Genomic DNA, 23169 nt, shown 5'->3' on the forward strand with positions numbered 1-23169 from the left:
AGATCAAGCGCCACTGATTCGACTCTCGGGGTGTGTGTAGGCGAGAATCTTTGCTTCTCGGTGCGAAGATAAAGATTTCCTTAATCAATTTGATCGAGCAAGACAACAAAAATTTTGAATCAAAAAATAGTTTTTGTCGCTTTCGTGTGATCTCACCCTCCAAACTCGCTATTGCACATAATGAGAAGGCCAAGTGGGATAAAAAACAGTCACCAAGGAAATGTAGCATTCAGAACAGAGACATCCATAACTTGATACTGTGGTTTTGAGACCGGATGAAATTGTTAAAATGTCGTCATGTTTCAAGCACGTTTTAACGTTCGCATTTTGTCGCTTCAAAGCATTTCTAGAGAGGAGAAACAGGCTAACTATATTTGCCAATCAGCTTCTATAATAGTAGGCTAGCCGACACATTAAACCTACATCACAAACATAAAGAAATGCTGAAGTTAGTCAGTGTTGAACAATTCAATCTGGTCAGCCAGGAGCAGCAAAAGACCGTTTGGTTGTCCCGTCGGCTGCTCTACGATCTTGACATTTAGCCTATTTTTCGCTATTGTGGTCAGAAAGAAAAAAAAAAGAATTGATTGGAAACTTTGAAACCATATTTCTTAAAGGTCAATAATCAAGACCCAAGGGCCACTGACTATAGCTTGAACTCTTGCAGTTTCGTTTCAGTCTACTTCAGAATCATTAACGTCGGCACAGTTTGCCTATGTTAAAAACTTGCAACTGTTGTGAATTACATCTTAAAATGTTACTTGAACTAAATTTTGCTTTCTAGCTCATGGCAATAGTTATAAAGATGGTACTCAAACAATTTATTTCCATTAGGCTACCTTGACTCGTGAAATGTGGTTGAAGTCACTTTCCCTTCATGCGCTACCGTACGGTAAAACTATTCGACAACAACAGGATAAAACTATAGGCTATCGTTCAGAAGTAGGAAGTATTTTATTCAACCGTACCACAATCATATTCGCACATAAAGACATCATGCTGTGAAAGTAAAACGCATCAAGCCAGATGTAAGTAAAGTTTAGATAAAAAAAGCGATTACCGGTACTAAGACTTTAAACTGGTGGGCTCTCATGTTGCCATACGACAGAAAGGTCGTCGATGCAAAGAGCGTTTATAAAATTGACCGTCTTTACCCATCGGGACGCGTTTAGTTTTCAAGTAAACATGATATAAAACAAGATTGTAAGTGCTAAAATATTTTCAATACAAAGAACCAAGTTACCCTAATATGAAGTTGCAATATCGACAGAACACATAACTTTCCAGACAGACAAATCTGCCATTTTTACATTGATTCAACGTCTGTAGACGTTGAATTAATGTAAAAATGACGGATTTTGCTGTTTGGGTTAGCACAGAAAAATGTTTTTAAGTTACAAAAAAAGCAACAAGACACAAAACACACAATGCTCGGTTATCTGTTAATTGTTCAAGCCCTGTTAAGCTTCAACTAACAAGATAATTTGATTGGTAAAATCACTTATGATTGAAAGACGACAATGTAGTTTTTGACCTTCAACGAAAGTTGAAATATTCGTTACAGCGAAGAACAACTACGTATTGCGTCACTACAATTAAAAATGAAAAGCATGAGCGACCCATAAAAGATCAGTAACAAATTATGTGCTTTTTTCATATGCTGGTGTAGAACTTGTTTTGGCAGGAAAGCGGCTTTTGAACAAGCTCGTAAAGAAAGTTATGAAAACGTTATGTAAGGAATCGACAGTTTAGAACACTCCACGAAAGCACCGTTTTTGTCAAAATTTAATTCAGCGACCAAAAATACACGCCATTTTGAGGTTTTTAGGATCTCGCTGGATTCATTCAACGGGGAAAAATACAATTTTAATCTTGATTTGGTACAAACAAGAGGAAATTGATCCCACACAGTCACGACTTTTTACAAATCAATAGAATGAAAGCGAAGACCAGGAAATTTTTTTTATATTAATGAATCAGAAATTGTAAACTGGCTTACAAACATAACCCAATCAGCAAGTCAGTTGTTTTTGTTACATCAAGTCAACGTCAGTAGACGCAAAAATTCAACGTAAAATGACTAAGTTCGTGACCCGAAATGTATTGCTCAAACACAATAGCCCCAGACAACAAATCGTTTCTTACATTTAAAAAAACGATAAATTTGTTGTCTGAGATGTGTGAACCAGTACCGATTTCATAAGAACACATAGCGCAACAAATTAAATAAATGCAATGAACCTAAATGTTAAAAGTATCTTATAGAAGAGTAAGTATATGAATTGCGTAAGGGCAACATACATACAGCAATCAAACCCTATCTGGGACACACGTGACCTTCAGCTTATAAAACGTCTACATAAAAAAGGATATTAAAAGTACAGATCCCCAAATTAAAAAAACACACAACGAATTCAAGCATTATCGTTTTTGTACCGCAATGCAGTTGATCGAAGTCACTTGTGGAAAAATATTAATTATTCAAACAGTATCAACTCAAAACAAGCTAACGAAGTGGCAAAGGATTTCATTTAGTGTGTGAAACGTCGATTTCATGAATGTGCAACAAAGACTGGTGTGCTGGTCTCAAGAAAGCCACATGGAGACAAAACAGTAAATAGGTTAATTGGAAAAACAATGTGTGTGTGCGCCTAGTCTGAACAAATCGGATACGTACACAATTGAAGAGTAACGAAAAAATGTAGCACACCACGTTCGACAGCTTGCATTGTAGAGCACTTGCAGAAAAAAGCTTATCGTAAGCCTAGATTGCGTTGAGGTGAGAAAATAAGAAATCGTATGAAGATAGTCTGTGTCCACAAGCGACATTTGATTTTAAAAGCGCGCGGCAAGGCTGTAGAGTCAGTGAACTTTAGCTCATCTGGGGTTTCTGAATAAAAACACGGTTGGTAAGAAGGATTGTCGTTGAAAAGTCCGTGACCTTCTTTGGTAATCAAAGGAAAATTTCTTTTAATTAAATTTGTTCGTGCGGTACATGTGAGTAAAGTAAGAAAATGTCAAACTGGTATAAAAGCATATGCTTATTCTTATGAAATAATTTGATAAACATCGTCGCAACTCATGTAGTAATTGCAAATTCTAGGAATAAGGCTTGGACAACATTTTCAAAAAGCTTTTTCCAGCCTCACAACTTTGGAATAACCTACTGTACTTGGTCAAAAACAGTTCTCAAGTATACAAAATAGTCTATGCTGCAGAAAATTCGTTACTATCCAAAGAAAAAAAACTATTGAGGTGATTACACCGTACACTTGCTGGTTTTGCTCGTAATTGCGTAAGGCTGCTTGGCGCCACCTAACGGCGGTTAAAAAAATAACAGTCACGTTACGTTTCGTTTACAAACGTCACAGGTCCGTTGTCGTTATTTGGTAATTTAAGGAAGCAATTGCCGTTAGTGAGCTTAAGTGTTGGCGATGATGAAGAAATGGGACAATGAAGATTATCGGAAGAGAGATCCAGCATCGGTGTGGACTCGGAAGATTTGTCCTGGGAATCAGCGCATGGCAAAGACATCACTTCGCAAAGAGACAAATCTTCTCCGAGAGAGTCATGGATGCTTTTCCTGAAGACACTGAGAGATGCTGCCGATGATGAGTCTTTGGAAATTAAGCTCGTAAGACTTCGTTTGTCATCGGAAGCAATTCGGCAGGTGGCGTAATTGTGATGAGCTTGCGAATCCGGAACAATTGGAAGAGGACCAGGAGATTGTGGAGGAGTTTCAGCAAAAAACATCTCCTCGGCTCTAAGAAGGAAACACATCAATAAATTGCAAAAAAAACAAACACTTGAAACCAATTTAGATATTTTAGTAAAATATTGGCTAAAATTTGAATAAGTTGGTCAAAAACTAAAAAAAAATCAAAAGTCAAGATTATAAAGAAAACCACGTCAAAGTCATACACATCCTTACCCAGTGCTAGCAGGACTTGCCAGGGTATTTAAAACTTCTACATTGTTAATAATATCATCAAGCCTTGATACGACTTGTACGAAAGTGGGTCTGGTATGTCGGTCAGAATGCCAGCAATCGAGCATGAGCTGGTGCAAGACGGAAGGGCAATCCTGTCAATGAAACAAGACTTGCAGAGAGGCATAGATGGCAGGCATACAGAGAACTTTGGTAACTAATTAGGAACAATTTTCTAGCAATAGATACCTAATGATATAAAAGTATGGTCAAAACTGAAGTTTCAACACTGTGATAGACGCTTTAATGACATTTTGCTAACCAAAATAATACGTATCCTTAAAAAAGAAACCACAAAGAAATTTTTATTCTGAAGATGAGCATTTCCGTAGTACGTAAAATGTCAGTTAGAAAATTTTTAAAAATGCGTCTTTTCCACTGCGATTAAAAACATTTCACAAACATTTATAAAATAACAAAGAAAGCATGTCCAAATCAAGCACACTGCATGGAGTGTTACTGTATAAAAACTTACCTCTACAGTATATTTAATCGAAAACTATGACATGCAAGTCACAAGTGATAACGCAATCAAATTAATGTTACCTCTGGCGCTGGCAACCTGAAACCTTCATTCAGAGCTTGAAGGATTTGTTGGTTGGTGAGATTCCAATATGGCTTTTCACCGTAAGTTGTGACCTCCCAGGTAAAGACACCAAAACTCCATATATCGGAGGACTGAGATACAAAAATTAACGAAAGTATTAAAAAGATCGACATCGAAAAACCATCAAAAACTAAAAAAAAAAGTTTGCTATGTGGCTCGTAATACACTCTTTCATCTGAAGCCTTCACAGAAAGAAATTGACCACAAAAGACATCTATTTTACTGTAGAACTGACATTCATCAAACCAACCTGAGAGTACGCTCTGTATGCGATGGCCTCAGGGGCTGCCCATCGGATGGCTATCTTGCCGCCCTGCGTTGTGTACGTTCTGCTCGGGCCGTTCTCGTTTCCGTTCTCTTCAAGTTTTCGAGTCAAACCGAAATCAGCGACTTTGCAAACCAATTCCTCGTTAATGAGCACATTCCTTGCAGCTAAATCTCTGGAATGAAATTTGGAACGTTTTGAAAACAGCAAACGTTGATGAAAAGTTGGTAAAGCGTAGAAAAAAATGTGAGGTAGTTTGTGATTTAAAATGCTTGGCTGAATGGATATCTTTAAATATTTAATGCCAGGTTATTTGAGAAAAGCTCTGTAGAGTTTCAGTTAAATGATTTTCTCACTAGCAACTGAAACAAAAAGACTTTAAGAAAAGCTGCCAATTTACAAAGCGCAAGTGGAGAAGCCCAAGCAGCCTGTTGACATCGAAACAACATTTCTTACAGTTTATCCAGCGTATTTACTGCAATAATTAACAATTGACCTGTGAATGTAAGTAAGTTGACTCAAGTAAGCCATTCCGCGTGCTACGCCCCGCAACATTCGAACCAAGACAATTGCTGGAAAAGCCAAGCCGGCTTCTTGGTGGTTGCGCAAGAACGCTCCAAGGCAGCCGTGCTTCATGAGTTCCGTCACAATCATATACGGGCGCGAGGCGGTTACAACCGCTTCCAACTTGATAATATTCGGATGCTGGAATGTCTCAAGCGCCATAGCTTCTCGAAGAAAATCGAGCTAGTAGGAAAGTAATTATGTGTAAGAACCCGTTTTTACACAGTTTTAACATCGCGCCAATAACAGGATCTTCCGCTTTCTAGCAGAAACTTTCTAGTACTTTCCAGACAGCAAAATTCGTCTGCAGACGTTGAATCAATGTAAAAATGGCGGATTTTGCTGTCTGGGTTGGTTATTCAAGAATTATTATAAATTTCAAACAGCAACAATGCAACATATTATACAATAGATTGACACAACAAGCTTGAACTTACCTGCTCATGGGGTTGACATTGAGCGTGAAGTTGTTTGACAGCTACGTCGATGACATGTCGGTTGCCATGGCAATCTATCAAAAGAAATTTATTTACATCTATTTAAATATCTTCACCATAATTTAAGTCATAACTGGATCGATCGACAGCAAAGTTTATGATGCTACAGTATGCAGGGGCGGATCGAGTAAGTAATCTTAGGGGTTGTTGAGCTATTTCAACAAAACACAATGATGTGTGGGTAGGTCTATATTAATCCGACCTTGCAAATACATCGTAAATAAAGTTACTTTTCTGTGTTTTAAGGGGGCGACCACCCCAATCGCCCCCCCTTGAATCCGCCACTGACATTACACCATACTCGAAAGACTTGACAGATTTCATAGACAAATAAAAACATTGCCTTTTTACTAACAAAATAAGAATGGTAGAATTTATGACAATAAAACCACAATAATTGTGTGACAGAAAATCAGTTCGCTTTGCGTTATATTCCTCTACCGACCTTCTTTGATCAATGTTCCTTGATAAACTTCTCCAAACTCTCCCGTCCCGATCACATCGTCGGCCGTTATGTGGCTTGGCTTTGTTTCACATCGGAAGGAAGGCAACAGCGCGCCCAAGGAAAAAGGATCGACGTAGGTCCTTTGATCTGCGCCTGAAAACGTGAGAACGTAAGCGTCACGGTTCGTCGAATGCCTTGCGTCAGAACACGGCCAAATATGTTGCTATTTGAGAAAATTTCGAAGAGTCTGAGTTCTAAGAGTCTGAATCATAGCTATGACAAACCTGTCATTTTCCCATTTCCAGAAGTAAGTAAAATAAGCAATATTTGCACCTAGACATATGTTTGGCTTGTTTTGACGGAGATTAGATATGTATGTTAACTTGTTAAGCATACAATTTATGTAATAATAACGTAAAATATGTAAGACTTTCTAACTGCATCCTGGAGGTACTCAACATACAGTCCTTAGGTTTTTTGTTAAGCAGGATATTTCGCCAATAGCCATATTTTACTTGCAAAATTAACCTTGGAGAAAAACAAAACGAACTAAAGTTTAAATTGGCACGTCAAATGAACAGTTTACAACAGAGGTCACCAAACTACGGCCCGCGGGCCGGAACCGGCCCGTGAACTGATTTCATCCGGCCCGCCGCGTGCTGCGGAAATAACAGCTGCAGTACAACTGCTAAGGAAAAAAGTGAAAAAGTTTTTTGTTAAAATTGTTCGTTTTAATAGTTCGTTGTTGTAGGCCTATGTTGAATTTGTACAGTTTTCCACCAGGCAGCCTACATATTGGTGTTCTGTTTTTATCATAAGGCCACCACAAATGGGGACAGCCTAGGCCAAATTTGGAAAGATGTAATGTTTTTTAAGAGCACGATGCCCTGCAGTGTATCACAGCAGGGGATCCCTTTTCCAGCCACCTTTCGATTTTCATCACAACTTTGCTATTCCACCGCTGACTTTGTTATTTACTGTGCTCAATTCAAGTCAATTCTAAATAGTTGTATATCTTTTCGCAATTTGCATCCGGCCCGCAGCTGTCAATCTCGCAGCAATCCGGCCCTCAGAGAAAAAAGTTTGATGACCCCTGGTTTACAACATACAATCCACAAAAAATCCTTGATATTTTAAATGGAACATGGAATTGCACCAAAAGCGATACACCAAACCATACTACCTCCAGGGTGCAGTTGAAAAGTCTTACATATTACATTATTAATGTGTAAGTTATGCTCAAGGTACATACCTAATCTCCGGTTAAACAAGCCAAACACATGTCTAGGTGCAAATATTGCTTATTTCACTTACTTCTGGAAATGGGAAGATAACAGGGTTGTCATAGCTATGATTGTAACAATTCAGACTCTTAGAAATTTTCTCAAATAGCAACATATTTGGCCGTGTTCTAGTAGGTCGTGCTTGCGTCAACGTGGATCGTCATCAATACAAAAATTATATAAGACAAAAGATACCAATGTAACCGATGCCAATTATTCTTATCCGCCGATGATTATGACATCACATGATTTTTCAAAAGAGCAACATTTGATGCAACATAGTTATGGAAGTGAACGCTTAGGCAGCAAATCAACCATCTTTTACATTACTCAACGCCTGCAGACGTTGAATCAATGTAAAAACGGTTGATTTGCTGTCTGGGTGATAACGTCTTTAAAGAGGAAAGATTAAGTATTTGCAGGTCGGAAACAATATAGAAATTAACATACAATCAAAGCCATACAGTTGAAAGTAGGCGTGTTAATTGCTAAAATTCAAAGCAAGTTACACATTTGGCAGTCAAGGCTTACAAAAACTTGTCACTGCAGCTGACCATTGCTACAATAACTGATACATAGGTTTTCTTATGCTTAACATCAGCAATACGGCATCCGTCTTTCAGCAAGGTATTTCATTATATCGCAATAATTACTTGAGACATCAGTGTATTCAGTTGGGAGTTCTGCTTCTGGGTTGTCTGTTAAGCTGCCACTCGATTGGGCTCTGGTGAACACTGCCGCAATAAACTTGTTCTTTTTGCTCAAGCATCGGAACATCACGGCTATGGCTATGACGAACTGCAAAAGCACGACAAACCAACCGTTTCAGTTTATAATGTACATTGTACGATTTAGAACTGCTGTAATAATACTTCAAAATGCTTGTAATTCTACTAGGTAGTCGTTTTGATGCTGTGATTGCGGACAGCCTGACAACAACCTTCAGAGAGAACTACCAAATTGGGATTTAATGAATTGCGAAGCTCAGCCCAAATATAAATCGTGTCATATTGATCAATTTAACACTGCACAATGCACATCGACAGAGAAACATTGGAACTTAACAACAACAAAAACATTCAACGCAAATCAACATTTGAAATGGCAATCAAAAAGAAAATGTGAACTTACTAAAATTACAACAGCAGCTGTGATGGCAACTAGGTAAACTGAATTGTAGATGACCACGGGCGATGGTGTACTGGTGACTGGCGCAGCTTCACGGACAATGGTCACAAACAACGGCGAGCTATAATTTCCCATGCCTAAGGAATGACACTGGCGTTTAACAAACGTTTTAAAGGCCCATGCGATCGTTTCAGTTAACAACTTCCATATATGGTGTGTAGGGGAATGACGTTGCAGAAGATACGGAACATAACAGCGTCGGTTTCGTCGAGTTACAAATGTATAACAATTATTTAAATACAAGAAGAATGAAGTAAGCGGGGTACAAACCGACAGAGTTTTGCGCCCGCACAGCAATCTCATAGCGCGAGCTTGGATGAAGTCCGGCCAACACCGCTTTTGTTCCAACAACTTTCATGACTGAGGTAGACGTGTTGTGCAAAGTCATTGAGATGTCATGTTCTGTGTTGCTCGATCGGTTTACGGAAGACCATTTTACCTGAAAACATTCACTACAGGTATCCCGGGTAGCTAATTAAGTCTCTTGGCAAGCCTGTAGTTCAATCAATGTAAAAAGGGACTGATTTGCTGGCTGGGATGTAACCACAGCGTGGGAGAGGTGTACGGAGTCGGGTTTTCTGGACTCTGGCTTCACTTCGACTCCGAAGTCTGCGACTCCAAATCTACTCCCGCTCCGAATATTTTGGAAATATTGACCCCAAACTCCACTACGAACGCAAAGCATAAACCACTTTCCAGATTTTTTTATACTGAAACACTTGTACCTTCCCTATCCCCTGTCATGAAAAGAAAAGGATATTTTTAAATGAAACAGCTACTGCTTGGAAAATAAAACCAGTACACAAAAATAACGACTGTGCCAAGTACAGCGTAAATATGTGTACGCTAGAAGTATCAACTGGCAAAAAATCCGACTCTGGCACCAATCCGACTCCTGCATACAACCGAAACTAGGCTCCTAAATACTCCAAAACCCGGGCTCCTGTACAGTGTACACGTCTTCAGCATAGTACCAACAGTCCAACACACGTCAACAACAGGCTTTCGCCATTTTAACAAGAGCGGGTCTTTTGTACATGACCACAGTGGTCACGCAACTCGAGAAACGGTCCCAAAAAAGTATAGAAAAATCTCAAAGTACAATATTTCGTTGACTGAAAGAAGTGAAATAAACCAGCAATTTGATGACGTCAAGCAGAAGTTACGTAAGAAAAACAAATTAACACATTTTGAAAATCTATTTCAAATATTTTACTTAATACTCACTTCGTATCCTTGAAGTTCCCCATTGATGAAGACAGGAGGGTGCCATGTGATGATGACAGACGATTCGTTCTTGGTGAGAACTCGGAGGTGAGATATCATGGATGGCAATGGACCAAGTGATGGGGAGAATACAATGGAAGCGCCGCTTAAAGTGATCAGGTCGTCCAACTAAAATGTTCTTTTGATATAAACGAAAACCGGCGGAGATATATAAGATTGCAAAAGCTGGCGTAAATTAAGGAACAATGAAAGTTGGGTAGCGAAGTTCAAGTCTCTGATGAAGAAGCAGTTTTAATAAAATCTGTAAAAACTAAAAAATAGAACTTCTAAAAATAAACCGAAATATCCCACCAACCTGTTGATTTAGTGAGAGATGGTAAGACGAAAAATTACGTTCGTTTTCCACTCTTGCTTCAGATGATTTCAACGCTTCAAAGACTTGAGAATATTGTTTGGTGGTGACGCCGTTCATGGCTACCACCATGAACTTGTAGCGAGTTTTCTCGCGAAAGTTTCGCACAGTGACATAGAGCTTCCCATTGTCGCACTTGCTCGGAAAATAAGCGAGTTCTTGGCAATTTTGCTGGGAAAAGGTGCGGTTTGTTGAATCCACGTCACATTTTCTGTTGCTGTGCGCACTTGCTGGTTGTTCTGGTTAGAAAAACGTACAGAATAAAACACGAAGTTACTTCTGTAATAAGAATGAATGTAAAACTGCATCTGCATAACTTGATACATTTTTCATATCTATCTTAACTCATTAACTCAATATCTTGCAGAAGTACTGGTTTGGCTTCAAGACAAAATGCGATAAATTGCTAATATCGTGCATAGCAAAACATTTATGGCATTTTTGAAACATGAAAATTCCCTTACAAATTGTTCACTTTCAAATTCATTTCAGGCCATCGTTTTGTTGCGAATTGATACAAAAACAAAAATAGGTCCAAAGACTCTGACATTTGTATCAAATTTATTATATGAATACTTATGAACGCGTTTCCATACCATCATGCATGGGGCACTTCACGCAAACAACACAGTAGGTTGTCTTGCTGCACCGTCCTGAATCTCGAGGGGGTTTCCAGTTCAACTCAACAGAATCTAACATAAGAACATGATGTTGGTGGCTTGATGCAATATAATGACTTTAACATCGAGAATAAAAGACCGTGTCAAAGAAAGGCAATTAAAATCTGGGTGAATGGGAATTAAATTAAGAATGCTAAAAGATAGCCTTGTGTGACGTACTTAACTAACTACCGTTTTGGAATGCTAAATTTAATCGAAAACACTTTCTTACGAAACAACAAATGCTATTTAACTCAACTTAATCGTCACCTGGAGCACGAAGTAGGTTTGTGGCTAGAGATAGCCGGGTTGGCGAAGAAGGAACGCTTGAACAAAATTCACATTCGTCACTCTGTAAGGCCAGACTTTTGGGATTGCTGATTCGTCGCGACGTGAGTAACTGGTTCCCATTGGCCAAGCATTGGCAGTACAGAGCGCCGCGTTCTGTCGTGAAGGAATTAGGTGGGCATGGTGTACATTTTTCATTTCCATGGTATGACCTACAAACATTTTTTTTCTTAACCAAATCTCTTCGAATGGAATTATGCCACCGCATCCCTACATGCAGACGAATGATTCTTAAGCTTTGTGAGAGTCACTGCGTTGATTCGTTGCATGTTGTGACATTCACACTGTGGCATTTCTAACGCAACCGCCAGGAAAATGCAGTAGTTTAACATTTTATGAAGTTAGGACACGATAAATATCTCAGATCACTCATGAATACAATTAGTTCGAAAACTCTTTCAAAGATGTAGATGATGGTATAAAACTTGAAGATGGTGAAGAGAGGGTGGAACATAGATAGGAGAAGCTTTTCGTTCAACTCTTCAGGAGTTCGTCGTTGAAATGAAGTGGACCTAACTTTGATGGCGTAAAACTCCATCAACAGTAAACGGAAAGGCAAGGAAGTCGATCTTTGTGTCCGCATTCAGGCATGGTATGAAGTGTTTCAAACATAGTCACGTGGTTTTGATAGGGGCTGAGCAGCAATCTTTCGAGTGCTACTTAACGGCAACAATAAGATTATTGTTAACAATCTCGGATAAAACAATACAATTCAACAACGTTTGAGTCAAAACGTTTCTTAACTGTTTTGTTTATTTGCCAAAAAGTGTCAAAAGAAACATCAAGGAGCGCTACTTGAAAAGTGGTCTGTTTAGCAAACACAATCCGGCTGTTGCCGAAACTTGCAATCCAAATCTTAATAACCCAGACAGCAAATCAGTCGTTTTTTACGTTGATTACACGTCTTCAGACGTTAGAATCAATGTAAAAAAACAACTGATTTGCTGTCTAGGAATTAAGCTACAACATGAAATACTAACTTGGAAGTATTGAAAGGGCATTGATTGCATGAGAAATGCATATCATCAGGCTCGTAACCGGGGTTGCACTGACAGAACCTGGTCCTGACTTGCCACACACCGGAGCTTGAACAATGAAAAAGTGGCGAAGAATCCTCTGACGCAGAATGAGAGGATACGAGCACGGAATTTTCAACACACTTTCCTGAGACCTAGCACAATAACCAAACCTTGAAGTTATTGTAAACGTACACAACAATAAAAATACTTAAATATGCGGTTAGGCAGCAAATTGTTCAATTGAAAAGACAGACAATTTGCCACTTATCAGCTTATATCTGATGCGAATTGCGAAACCTTCAAATCAATCAAATTTGTGGTGATGGCTAACTAGAGATTGGACCTGATTTGTCACATTTTGCAGAATTTTCCAACTTTTGGTGACTGTCTCAATAGAAAAATTATATTTTAGCGTTTTCTTTATCGTTTTCTCCAGGCAACACAATGGGTTTTAACATAATCAGGCGTTGAAAAACAAAGACAATTTGATTTTGAAAATTTCAGTCAGACTGTTAACGCTTTATAAAAGTCTGAATGAGCGTTTTCAACTCACTTTTTCACATTTTGTACTGCTTCCAGAAGGCAACAAAAAGGTTTTATATGATTATGAGTTGGCAAAAAGTAAAAAAAAAATTAAAAATTGCTGTCAGACACAAGCAGTAGCGGTAACCAAAATCTGCAAAATGTGACAAATCAGGCCGCAACTCCAGGTGGCCATGATGTGGTTTACACTGTAACTTGTAACTGTATCCATTCATCCATCGCAGATATGCGTTGCTTTCGCCGCTTTACCAAGAAGACAGTGTTGAAACGATTAAAACGTAAATGAACACTTGCAAGACAGTAACTTTTAAAAAAAGGCTATGCCCGTTCATCACAAGATTCACATATTGTGGGTGGCGACTGGCGAGGTAGGCACAACTAGCACAAAATTTTCCTTACCTCAATTAAAGATGTTTTGCGAGGGCCAGCAAACGTTTTTGGAAACTGGGCTAGATGAGCGACTATTTGTGGACAGACATTATAGTAAATCCGAACAGATGTCAGAGACATGCATGCTCCTTCGTCAACAATTGCAATATAAACGTGATCATTGAGAGGCGTAGCTGAGGAGTAGGCGAGGTCGCCTTTCAATTTAAGACTTACAACTTCAGTGTTAACTTCTAAATCTTCTGGATTGGCGTTTGGATGAAAACGTGACTGCAACAGAAAGGTGGAGATCTATTTAAGTTGGTGACTTAAAAAGAATTCGGTGATAGACTTGGGAGTGATTTTTTAGCAGTTCGTGCTGCAGATTCCAATTGATTGCTTTTCTTCATTGCTGTTGTTTTTTTGAACAAATCAAAACTTCAGTATCCTTGAGCACCTGCCCTTGCTGACTGATGTCGTTGCAGACCGTCAATCAAATCCTTTTGCATTGATTCAATGTCTGCAGACGTTGAATTAATGTAAAAATGACGGATTTTGTTGTCTGGGACACCACACTCTGGAAAACGATTTAAACCTTTCATGATGGAACACATAAGGTTCACAGAAAAGTAAAATATAAAAAGTCAGCAGAAAAGCGTTATTTGACGTTTGCAATTCATCATTTTCGAGTTGCCAAGTTGATGATTTATAAACTTTTTGCAAACAGTCAACCAATTCACAATTCTGGTTTAAATGCCAGACAATATTAGCCAAAAAGGCAAAAAATGTCACGTGCAATTTACGATATATCGGAAGCCAATTGTCGAAAGAAAAATAAGCTTTGTTTTTTTATTTACCATTAAAAAACTACTGATACATTCATATTGTATGTGCTGTATGTATATTGTATACGCTATCAGAAAATCTCACGCTCACGTGGAAGCCATATCGCTGGGACCAGCAAAACGTAATTGTTCTCTGTGCTGCAACGAGAGAATACCCAGCCTTGCTGATAACTCTTAAGCCAGCAAACCAATGCTTTTTCACATTGACTTAAAAGTCTACAAATGACTGAAAACGTTGAAACAATGCAAAAAGGACTGATTTGCTGCCAAGGCAATCACAACTGGCAAATGGCGTGTTAAAATAGCATTCAAATGATTAACACATGAAACTAAACATCAAATACCTCTGCTGCCACAGTATCAATGGTTGAGTAGAATGTTTCATTCAACAGTTGGCCATCTGCACGTGAACTTGTTCTTCTGTTTATGAGCCGATAATACACTTTAAATGTTTCTCTGCAGAATGTGTCTTTTAAATCAGAACATTCTCTCATCCAAAATTGAAACTCGATATACATTCGTGATACACCTAAAAATACAAAACAAAGTATAAAAGAAAAATTCATTGCTTAAGCCTTAAGACAATGTCAGAAAACGTTTACAGAAAACGTTTTTTCAAAAAAGTTTAGATTTTGACAGTTATTGTATACTGTGGCAAGGCTGTGTCTGCAACGATTAAAAGTTGCTACAATGACCCTGAAAGAGTTAAAAAGATAAACTAAGAGAAAAAGAATAAATAATATTCACAACTAAAACGTGGAGCGAAATTTGTTCGTAGGAGAATTTGTTTTAACCGTTTTAACCAATAAATGGCAATGAAAACTTCAGAACAATATCTATTTTAGGCAACTCTTGCCATTATTTATGTCAGTTGAGTTGTGTATAAGAAGAAAAAAAACAATTTAAATGTGACATACCAGTCACCAGACTTGAAATTCTAATGTCAAATTCCTTCAGTGCTAATACTTAGTACCGTAATGTACTGTACACAGTGTACAACTGTACACATACGCGCCGACTTTCGGGGGGAGGGGGGCGGCTCCCCCCGTAAATTTATGGTTGAGTGGCAACAAAAATGGTTATTACAAGTGGTGTTTCATAGATAAAATACTTCGCGAAAGAGATTTAGATCATTTAAATGGACTTAAAGAATGCCAAAAGCGAAAAACAGCCTACGTTGCCCTTGCCTGCAAAGCAGCAGTTGATCGCATGGCCTTCTCTGGAACATGAATTACTACTGAGATAAGCACGGCACGCACGCTCACAGTCACACACTGCTGATCTTCCCGCGCGTGAGGAGCAACTTCAAAGTCAAAACGCGTGGTAGCGCAAAAGCGAATACGAGGTTGAATGTTTATTCTCATTTCACGAGTTATCCAAACGTCCGTTAGATTTTTAGTGACTTCAAACATGAAATCGATTTTAGCAAATTTTATCGAGTTGAAACTAAGACACAACGAACAATTACGTGAATACAGCTTAAAGAAAACTTTTCAAATCTGTCATCCGTGTTTTGCTTCAATAAGCACTGTATTGATGGATATACAAGGTGGTCCACAAAAATGTGACACATTTCGTTTGTTCATAATTTCTACAAATCTGAAGATTTTTCAAAATCCTTTCAGCAGGAGATGGGTCATAGCTGTAAGTTTTTGCCCTCAAAAGCACTTTTGAAAAAACGAACCGGTTTCTGAGTTATTTCAATATTTGATAATATGTTTGATCCAAGCTCCTCGCTGCTGAATCATCACTGCCACTCTCACATTGAAATTGTCCATTACTCTCCCTAACATGTCCATTGGAATTCTTCTAATTTCTCTTCTAATGTTTTCCTTCAGTCTGTCAATGGTATCAGGATTGTCCTGGTAGACTCTATCCTTCAGATATCCCCAGAGGAAGTAGTCAGGAGGGTTAAGATCAGGTGAATATGACGGCCAGGGGTTGTTGGTCCTCCTTGAAATCAATCGATCCCCAGGAAAGTATTGATGCAGATACTCAAGGGTACGATTGGAACAATGCGGTGGGGCACCGTCTTGCTGGCATACAGCTGTATTCAAGTCGGCCCCCCTTCTCCTCCTTACTGCTGGAATGAATTGTCGTCTGAGCAATTTGATGTAACGTTCAGTGTTAACAGTCACCTGGCATCCCTCGTCGTCCTCAAAAAAGTAGGGACCAAAAATGCCATTACGTCCTATTGCACACTAAACTGTGACTTTTGTTACACTCAAGGGTGCTTGCACATGCGCATGAGGCTGTGCTTCTGCCCAAAATCTCATATTTTGTTTGTTCACATGGCCACTCAAATGGAAGTGGGCCTCGTCGCTAAAGAGAAGCACATCCAAAAGACCGGGATTGTTTTCAATCCGTTCACTGATTTGCTGACCAAATTCAAATCGTTCATCCTTGTTGGCTTGACTTTGAGTCTGAAGAAGCTGAATTTTGTATGGGAAAAGTTGCAAGTCAGCATGAATAATTCTATTGACAGAAGATCTTGAAATCCCCACTTCCTGAGAAAGTCTTCTGGTGGATTTCCGTGGAGACTTCTCCACACGAGTTCGAACATCGTGAACTTTTTCGGGGGTTCTTGCGGTGGAAGGTGGACCACTATGGTTCTTATTGTTGTTAGTCACACTGCCAGTGTCTCTCAACTTCTCCAACAAGCGTTTGATAGTATTCCGAGACGGTGTTTTCCTTCCAGGAAAGTCATGACGAAAATGTCTCTGGGTCAAGATTACAGATTTTGTCGAAAAGTAATGTTCAATGATTATTGTCCGCTCAGCCACTGAAAATTGATATCCCGGCTCCATACTGCTACACATAAAACTTATAGCTGTACTCTATAACTAACCAGAAAATCAAGAGGTAGAATTAATTTTGATGGAAATGACAGATAAACAAAATATGTCACATTTTTGTGGACCACCCTGTATATATATTGTGAAAATATATAGGCTACATCTCATGCACTCATCAATATACACTCATCTATACATACGTGCCGACTTCCGGGGGGGCCGGGGGGCGGCGCCCCCCGTAAACTTATGGTTAAGGGGCAACAAAAATGGTTATTACAAGTGGTGTTTCAAAGATAAACCACTTCGCGAAAGAGAGTTAGATCATTTAAATGGACTTAAAGAATGCCGAAAGAGAAAAATAGCCTACGTTGCTCTTGCCCGCAAAACAGCAGCTGATCGCATGACTTTCTCATAATAAGGTAAGGAAATTTCAAAGTAGATGGTAGAGTAACTTACGCTGCTGGAATAGTCACGTAACTACTCACTGCAATATTAAGTAAACCAGCTAAATTAGACGCGCTATTTTCAATAAGGTCTTCCCGCTGTGAGATCAATCATGATTCAACAGAACCGAAAGCATTGTTTTGTTCGCAATGTGTGAGAATTAAATCGAAAACCGATAAAAGAAAAAGTGTTTAATGGTCTTGGTCGCAGATATTGCTTGCATTAACGACGTCTCTTACCGCTATTATGACCTAGCTAACCTGAAATCATTGTTTTATGCGGCCGCTAAGCTTTGACATCGACTTCAACGATCATGGAATGTTGCGTAATAAGAACGATTATATCCTACATGCAAAAATAAAACAATCGATCTCTTAAAAGAGCTCCTTCCGCTGTTTTGTCTCGTGAGCTTTGCATATTGCTCAACAAGTGCATAAAGTTCAGAATTGACAAAAAATCATTAAATTTGAAAATTAAGTTTGAATCACTGCAAATAAACGTATTCAAAACTTTTACTTCGCCGACGCCATTTTAAACTCTGTAATCTACGTCGGCAATGATTTTGCCGCAGTAAAAATGCGTTCATTTTGAAAACTGCCGAGCTGGAGACATCAGCTTGTCCCATGTATAAGTTGACCCTGTTATTTTGAGGTGAAAATCACTTGTGAACATGTCGACTTATACTCGAGTATATAAGGTATTCGATAAAAAACAGAAGAGAAAACACTTCGTCGTTGTTAACGCTTTGAAGGTAAGTAATTAGCAAAACGAAGTCAATAAAACCGATAGCGGGTTCCCACTCCGCTTGAAATGAATCGGCTTGTTTTCCAACTGTTCCAATTATGAGCTAACAGTATCAAAATTTTTTACTAGGCGCAAGCTACTGCATGCGTAAAACTAATCGTTTCAAGCAGTGGTTCTAATAAATTCGCTTCCGACCTAGGTGTTAGTATAAACAAGACAGTAAGCTTAATCAAAAGACTATTTTAATTAAGAAAAAAGCGTTATGGTTATGACGTCATCACCTTTTTCGCCCCCCAAGGTTTTTTCAAAAGTCGGCGCCTATGCATCTATATACACTCCTGCACTACCGGTATTCAATAAAAGACTGTAAAGACTTTCGATAAAAAACAGAAGAGAAAACACTTCGCCGTTGTTAACGCTTTGAGTAGGCTTAATTTGCAAAACGAGGTTAATAAAACTGATAGCGGGTTTCCAATCTGCTTGAGATGATGATTTTTTTGCGTTTTATTTCAATAACTTTAATGTCTTGATCGTTGTTATTCACTCACACGAAAAGGAAATGAATCGGCTTGTTTTCCAACTGTTCCAATTATGAGCTAACGATATCAAAATTTTTACGACTAGGCGTACTGACTACTGCATGCGTTGCGTAAAACTAATCGTTTCAAGCAGCGGTTCTAATAAATTCGGTTTGCGACCTAGGTGAATATAAACAAAACAGTAAGCTTAATCAAAGAATATTTTAATTGGGAAAATAGCGTTACGGTTATGACGTCATCACCTTTCTCGCCCCCCAAGATTTTTTGAAAAGTCGGCGCCTATGACTGTACAAGTGTACATACTACAATCTACATATATAAAAAAATATATAAGTTAAATCATTAAGTACACAAATGATATATATACTATTGCTCAGTATTACTGAAATAAAAAAGGACCTGATATGCTGACTTTATAGATTTATAGACAACGTAAAGATGTATTAAAAAAAAATCCAAAACACAGACTTGGCTTACTTTCATAAAAATTTGTATTGGGAGTTGATGGAGTCTCTGTTGAAGTGGCACATAGCGAATAATTAGGCTAAGGTTTGGAGTCAAACTTAAGGCACACACTGACTGGTAGCCTACAACTTGTAAAAAGAGTGATTTTGCATTTGCACACAAAATAAACTATGATGGGTTGAAACTTTCATACAAAATTAAGTCATGAAAAATAGTTTTTGTCAATTTCATTTTTAGGTTGATTATATAGTTGATTCAGAACTTCTGTATCCACAACCAACCTGCCACATTCAACAGTGGGGTACGCAACCAGCTTTGTACAGTAGATTGTGAACTTTGTCGCTCTTTAGGACATACTTGGAATCCACGAGCTATTTTGTTCATCCGAATGTTTAAACTCAATTCTTCCCACTGAAACTCAATATCCTGATTTTAAAAAGTGTTGTTTAAGTAACGGATTGGTGACTAGACTTTAATCATAATAATTCATGATTGGTGCATTCTATCGTACATACTCTGCACACAAAATATATGTATGTAGAGGACAGACAGACTCCAGTTGTTGATTGAGTTTGAAATGCTTTTCTGGGTTGCAAAATGCATTTGCGGGTCGCATCGGGCCAGTGGGCCTTATGTTGTGCAGGCCTGAGTTACGTAGTGACTTCTTACTTCCAGAGATTACATATTGGTAGAAAAAAAATGAAATTTATTTATTTAGATCAGATAACATACTCCATAGTTTGAAGAATTCCCAGAAGCAGCTCCATTGATGTAAGTTTTGACTAGCCACCCTTTAAGATTAGAGGTTGCTGTGGCAGTGTTCAATAGATTGACTGAAAATAAAATAAAGTTATAGTTTACAGACAACAAAAGTACTGTTTTATTACTACTACCTGTTCCAAACACTACGCAAAATGAATCATTTGTACCACAATTTGATTTTGGAGTATCAGTATGACAAAATTTGGCTGATAATATCACTAATTTGTCAATACTGAAAAGGTTTAGCAAAAGAAATTTGCTAAAACTTCCATCTACCATTGCATATTTTGGAGCTGGTATACAAGCCCTGCCCCTCCCCCCTTGGTAACTCATGACAGAGATAGGACTCGACCAAACATATAGGGTGAAACTACTTTACCTTTGCTTTACTGTTCACACACTTCAATCCACATGTTTTGGTCAATTCCTCTTTGTCATGAGTCCCAAGGGGGGAGGAGGACTTGTATACCAGCACCCATATTTTTTACACAAATTTGTTCATTTTTAAGTAATAACATCGAGTACAAGACGTCATGATCGACCTGTCACTGGACAAGTGACTATGGCTGACCTGTTACAAGGACATATCACCACATCTCACCATTAGACAACTTGACGTGAATTCCTTACTAAGCTGATTAGCGCTTCCTTATCATAGCATGCTCATAAACTGTGCATATCCTTGGCGACAGTTAGTTTAGTTGTTTTCATTCCACAAAGGTAAGGATTCAATTGACTGATAAAAGCAGCGGTTGAATATTTACTCAATTGCAAGCTGTGTCCTGTAAACTTTTTATTTCTCACCAAACTTTTTATTTCTCATCATTGGTGCATTTAGATTCAGAGGAGGCATATATGTTTGTTCAATATTTTTTATCAATAATGCAATATAAAAAACATCAGCAATCAACCTGTATTGGAGTTAGAAATTTAAAGATTACTCTGTGGCTGTTTTCTAAAAGAGATGTCCAAGGTTCGAGCCAAACAAGCCATGAGCATGTTATGATAAGCGTTAATCGGATTAGTACGGAATTCGTGTCACGTCATCTAGTGGTGCGATGTCCTTGCGACAGGTCGGTCGTGGTTAGTTGTCCAGCAACAGGTCGGCTGCGACAAGATGTCCTGTTCATGTAGCATTAGGGTGATATGAAAAAGTAGTCCAGCTAAAAAAGTCATTCTTTTTTACATTGATTCAACATTTGCAGACGTGGTATAAATTTTGAATGGCACAAATCCTTTTTTTTGCAAAGCAAACCCTGAAATTCAACGTCATTAGACTGCTAACAGTATCGTGAAATCAATCTCTAATAATAAAAATTAAGCAGGTGAACTGTTGCTGTGTTATTAACAATGCATTCTACACTAGCAATCTTTGAGACTCATTGTTCTGGAGTGATTTACTTAAACCTTTTGCCAAATTCATAATGATTTGTCTGATTCTTTATTGTTGCTGCTATGATGTAATAGCAAAAACGTGCGGTACCATACTTTTGCAACACTTAGGTATCAGTAAAAATTTATGTATCGACCAAATAGTGATGTTGGCAGAAATATTGGTATAGGTATTCTCTAACAGTAATTGATATCATGAAATAAAATCGAGCAAATCATATGACAAGTCTATATCGACAACTCTGCTTACCTTCATATCCAAATACAGCAGTACAACCAAAACATAGCACAATTTTAAGTGTAAATAAAAAATTTAAATCCATATTGGTTCCAGGTCAATGATATAAAAAACGTGATGTCCATTCTAAGTCAGATCTTGCTATAATGTTAAACTGCTGATATGATATATAAAAATACGTTTTATTACTTCACGGATACAAGATGTCATAATTTTTTTTTGGATCAAGAAGGTTTGCAACTAACTACACAATCATAACATTTTGAACCTTTATTGTGATATTAAGAAGTTATGAAGCATATTTGAAATATATATCACAGACAAGATTTTGCTGATTTCAAAAGATACTGAGTAATGACATACTGTACAAGTGTACATGCATGATGAAATATATTGTAAAAAGTGTAAAGAATACACCTGGTTATGACATTAAATTTGGGAATTATCTATTTTTGTAACACAACAATTGATACAAGTATTCAACACCTTATAAGTCAGCTGCATAGCCTAGTGATGAGAACACTGGAACGGCAATCGAAAGGGTGCCGGTTCGACACCGCTCTAGAGCATGCGGTTGTGTCTGTGGCAGGACACTAAAAGGCATGCCTGAAGGTGGACACGAAGATTGGCTTCCTTGCCTTCCCGTCTACTTAATCTAAATCTTCAACCACCGGGTGTAAGCCTGGATACGACAAACAAAACAAACACCTTATAATGTAACTCAACATATATTATATAAGAAAAAGTAAAAGGGACAATGCTGTTCAAAATAGTGGGAAATGAGCTAGGGAGCAAAAAAGATTGAAATTACTAAAGTGTGGTGGTGTGGTCTCATGAATTACCCAATCACCCATAAGTAAGTCTAAGCGCCGGTAAATCATGACAAATTACCCAAAACTTACATGGAGTATCCTGTAAGTTATGTCTGCAGTTACCTGATTAAATAACCTATCAGTCACATTAAATCATTTAGAAGTCAGGGCAGGTCAAAAATAAAATAGGAGAGTAAAGAATATTTAGGATGAATTGGAACACTTACAAGAAGTTTAAACTGGGCCTACTACAGTTCTGCATAGAAGCAACCAAATCATATGCTGAAAAACAGCACAATTTAAAAGTAGGTAGGCTTGCTGTGGGTGGGCTACAAACTTAACAGAACCTGAGAGAATAATTCGTTTGGACTCAAGGTAATTTGATATGACTTAATAATATTGGTGGTGTTGCAAGCACAGTAATGTTTTTTACCTTTTATGATACAATTAAAAAATACTGTATTAAAACAACAACAAAAATATAACAGAATATGTCACAAGGCATACCACCATACAAAAACAGAAAAGAAACACAAGATACACTGCAGTTGCACAATGATGCAATGAAGAAAACAGATTAGAAAACCGGAGCCATGCATACACAGCAGAGTAGAACACCACAAGATAAATTATAGTTACACAATCAGTGCAACAAAGAAAACAGCATAGAAAAAGTACCTGGAACACATCATATAGGACAGAGCACAACCTTCATAGCACAG

The 23169-nt window shown here is 38.1% G+C and overlaps 1 protein-coding gene across 1 annotated transcript; it reads right to left on the reverse strand.

Moving 5' to 3' along the window:
• Window positions 1-950: 950 nt before the first annotated feature.
• On the reverse strand, window positions 951-20484 carry LOC145781678 (ephrin type-B receptor 1-B-like). The gene is made up of 20 exons (XM_082593353.1): window positions 20475-20484; window positions 19976-20076; window positions 19525-19654; window positions 14601-14785; window positions 13445-13702; window positions 12464-12654; window positions 11406-11635; window positions 11073-11168; window positions 10420-10715; window positions 10065-10232; window positions 9108-9276; window positions 8781-8914; window positions 8303-8447; window positions 6367-6519; window positions 5862-5935; window positions 5357-5607; window positions 4846-5035; window positions 4535-4666; window positions 3932-4083; window positions 951-3763 (listed from the first exon to the last, which is right to left on the reverse strand). Exons 1-20 carry the CDS (start codon window positions 20482-20484, stop codon window positions 3346-3348), a joined length of 3483 nt encoding a protein of 1160 aa, XP_082449479.1. The 3' UTR covers window positions 951-3345.
• Between the last annotated feature and the right edge of the window lie 2685 nt (window positions 20485-23169).

This window comes from Aplidium turbinatum, chromosome 13 (assembly GCF_918807975.1).
Source record: "Aplidium turbinatum chromosome 13, kaAplTurb1.1, whole genome shotgun sequence".
Lineage (NCBI taxonomy): Eukaryota > Metazoa > Chordata > Ascidiacea > Aplousobranchia > Polyclinidae > Aplidium > Aplidium turbinatum.

Bases quoted from the DNA above. Each gene is read 5' to 3' on its own strand.
- LOC145781678 (XM_082593353.1), bottom strand. The intron at 9,277-10,064 runs GTGAGTATTAAG...GAATGTTTTCAG, and splicing joins GGGAACTTCAAGGATACGAA to GTAAAATGGTCTTCCGTAAA. The intron at 8,915-9,107 runs GTTTGTACCCCG...GTCATTCCTTAG, and splicing joins GCGGGCGCAAAACTCTGTCG to GCATGGGAAATTATAGCTCG.